General features: G+C 37.8%; 1 protein-coding gene across 1 annotated transcript in view; it reads left to right on the top strand.

Moving 5' to 3' along the window:
* LOC106877105 (uncharacterized) overlaps positions 1-3364 on the top strand; it is a 16627-nt gene extending 13263 nt beyond the window's left edge. Inside the window, exons 4-5 of the mRNA XM_014925899.2 lie at positions 1399-1568; positions 2602-3364. Coding sequence (XP_014781385.1) covers positions 1399-1568; positions 2602-2792 — 361 coding nt within the window. The 3' untranslated portion in view covers positions 2793-3364. The remainder of the gene's footprint in view (positions 1-1398; positions 1569-2601) is intronic.
* Positions 3365-3463: the final 99 nt, after the last annotated feature.

The following is a 3463-nucleotide window of genomic DNA, read 5'->3' as shown; positions in this document are numbered from 1 at the left end:
AGCCTCGTGTAGCCATCTGGTTCACCAGTCCTCGGTCAAATCGTCCAACCCATGCTAGCATGGAAAGCGGACGTTAGATGATGATAATGTACTCAGTAGTGGAAAGAGTGGAGATTGTGGAAGCATTTGTGAGAACAGGTTCTGTTAAGCAAAATTTTTGAAGTCAAGTTTTCAGGTAAAAGTTTCCCAGCAAAGAGAATGGTACAAATATTGGTTTAAGTGACATTCTACAGGGTCAGAGCACAACGCCTCAAAACAAAGGGATCCTACAGTTTGAATGCTGGAAGTTATTCAGGACAATCATCAAAGGATTACTTGAAGTCCAAAGAAGTTAATGTGTAAATTGGCACAGCAGTAGCACATAAGTAGGAGGTCATACCAATGGGTGTTGAAAAGCCTACTTTTTCAGCTGAAGTAACACAATGACACTTACAAACAAAAGCTGGGTGCTTTATGTGTATGTCAATTTAGTAAAGATCTCCTTCAGTCATGAATGACCATGGGATTACACCTAGAAAGTTACCCTCCAAGGCACAAGTCCGGGCAAGATTTTTATGGAAGACCAGCATTCAATCATGCATACCAGCAGTCGCTCATGCATACCAGCCTCACTTCTTTATGCCACCAATGTTATCGAAGGGAAACATTAGCACACCGGGCGAAATGCTTAGCGGTATTTTGTCTGCCGTTACGTTCTGAGTTCAAATTCCGCCGAGGTCGACTTTGCCTTTCATCCTTTCGGGGTTGATTAAATAAGTACCAGTTACGCACTGGGGTCAATATAATCGACTTAATCCGTTTGCCTGTCCTTGTTTGTCCTCTCTAAACTGAATGAAGCCCAGGGCCAGCTCAAGGTACTGGCAACTCAAGCAGTTGCCCAAGGCACCATGTGCTAGAGGGCGCCAAAGAGGGCACGACAAAGACAAGGAAATTCCCATGACGTCAGCTTGTACACACCAAAGTTCAGCTTGCCCGGGATGCCAGCAACCCTGGGGCCGGCCCTGATGAAGCCTGTTGTATAAAAATTATATGTGTATATATCTATGTGTGTGTGTGTGTCTTTGTGCTTGTCTCTACAGGTTGATAACTCATGCTGGTTTGTTTGTCTCTATGACCTTGTGGTTTTGGCAAAAGAAGCCAGATGGAATAGGTAACTAGGCTTTACAAAAAATTAAGTATTAGGGATTGATTTGTTTGATTGAAACTCACCAAGGTACTGCCCCAGGATGGCCGGAGTCTAATGATTGAAACAAGTAAAAGATAAAGAATGAAAGATATACATTTGTGTGTTTGCGTGTGTGTGTATATATATATATTTTAATCTTTGTATTATCTTCTATAGACAGCTTGTTAACACTGGATTTCTAGCAAATAATTATCATTTCTCTTGTTTTTCAGTTATTCTTCTCGATACAATATGACATGGTCACTTTGTAGTATATTATTTAAGAATGATACTTATTATGAATTTGAAACCTTTGGAAAGCTGCATTTTTGCTTCAATTTAACATTCTCCAAAAATGAAATTCTGAATGAAATCAAATGCTACCGTAAATTTGCTATACCGAGTAAGTATATTAATTGTGTTAATTAAACAAGCTAAAATAACCTTTCACATTTGATCATAAAAAGAAATAATCTAAAAATAATAATTATAACAATGGCTTCAAATTTTAGCACAGGGTCAGCAAGTTTGGGGAGAGGGGAGGGCAAGTCGATTATATCGACCCCACTGCGCAAATGGTACTTATTTTATTGACTTTGAAAGGATAAACAGCGAAGTTACCCTTGGTGAAGTCTGAACTCAGAATGTAAAGACAAACTAAATGCCACTAATTAATGATAAATTAATGATAATTCTTTCTAATTTTGGTACAAGGCCAGTAATTTTAGGGTGAGGTGGGTGGGGGCTAATCAGTTATCAACTGTGAAAGGATGGAAGACAAAGTTAATCTACCTTGGCAGCATAAAAAGCAAAAAAAAAAATGCCACTATGCATTTTTTCTGATGTACTAATGAGTCTGCCAGCTCACTACTACTACTACTACTACTACTACTACTACTACTACTATTACTATTACTAGTAATAGTAGTAGTAGTAGTAGTGATAATTATGATAATCCTCTCTACTATAGGCACAAGGCCTGAATTTTGGGGGAGGGGCCTAGCTGATCACATCAACCCCAGTGTTTCACTGGTACTCAATTTATCGACTCTGAAAGGATGAAAGGCAAAGTTGACCTTAGTGGGATTTGAACTCAGAATATAGCAATGGATGACATCCCATTAAGCATTTTGCCCGGCGTTCTAACAACTCTGCCAGCTCGCCACCTTAATAATGATGATGATGATGATAATAATAATAATAATAATAAACGAATACACACACATCTCTATTTTATATATTAGATACACACACACACATTTGTATTTACACATATATATATATATATATATATATATATATATATATATATATATATATATATATACATATATATACATATACATATATACATACACACACACACACATTATCTATGCATGTATGTCTATCTGTCTATATGCATACATATATATATTAGTCTCTGTCTTTTGTAGTTCGTCTTCGCCCTCTCCTGGACATTCAGATTTCATCTTCAGAAACATCTGACCCTTATAAAACATCACTAAAGTTGGAAATAATCCCATCTTCTATGATAACAGCGAATGTGTATTACACAACGTACAGAGTTAAGTATCAGTCTGAATGGGAAACCAAATCACCTTGGAAGGTAAGTCAATTTTTATGAGTTGACATTTAAAAACTTTCATTTTGGCATGGCTGTGTGGTAAGAAGTTTGCTTCCCAACCATATGGTTTTAGGTTCAGTCCCCACTGTGTGACACCTTGAGTAAGTGTCTTCTATTATAGCTCTGAGTCTTGTGAGTGGATTTGGTTAATGGAAACTGAAAGGCGCCTGTCATGTGTGTGTGGTATAATTATATTCAGAGGTGTAGCTAGGGTGGGGCAAGCAGGGCACATGCCCTGGCTGCCACTTTGAGCGGAGTGCAATTTTGGCCAAGATCATTTTCTAATTAAGCCATTAAAAAAAGTTTTGTTTGAGTGAAGTGTGCAATTTTGATGCTTGCCCTGAATACTATTTACTCTAGCTATGCCCCTGACTATATGTGTGTGCATGTTTGTCTGTCTGTCCCCCACTCACTGTTTGATATCTGGTGTTGGTTTGTTTATGTCCCTGTAACCTAGCAGTTCAGCAAAAGAGACTGATAGAATAAATAGTCTGAGACCAAATTCTGCCAAGGTCAATGTTTCCTGTCATCTTTTCAGGGTTGATAACGTAAGTACCAGTTATGCACTGGGTTGATATAATTGACTTAATCTATCTATCTATATATATCTATACATATATATATATATCATCATCATCGTTTAACGTCCGCTTTCCATGCTAGCATGGGTT

Source organism: Octopus bimaculoides, chromosome 19 (assembly GCF_001194135.2).
Source record: "Octopus bimaculoides isolate UCB-OBI-ISO-001 chromosome 19, ASM119413v2, whole genome shotgun sequence".
Taxonomy (NCBI): Eukaryota; Metazoa; Mollusca; class Cephalopoda; order Octopoda; family Octopodidae; genus Octopus; species Octopus bimaculoides.
The sequence above is the reverse complement of the archived record's forward strand: the minus strand, read 5'-3'. Positions and strand labels throughout refer to the sequence as shown.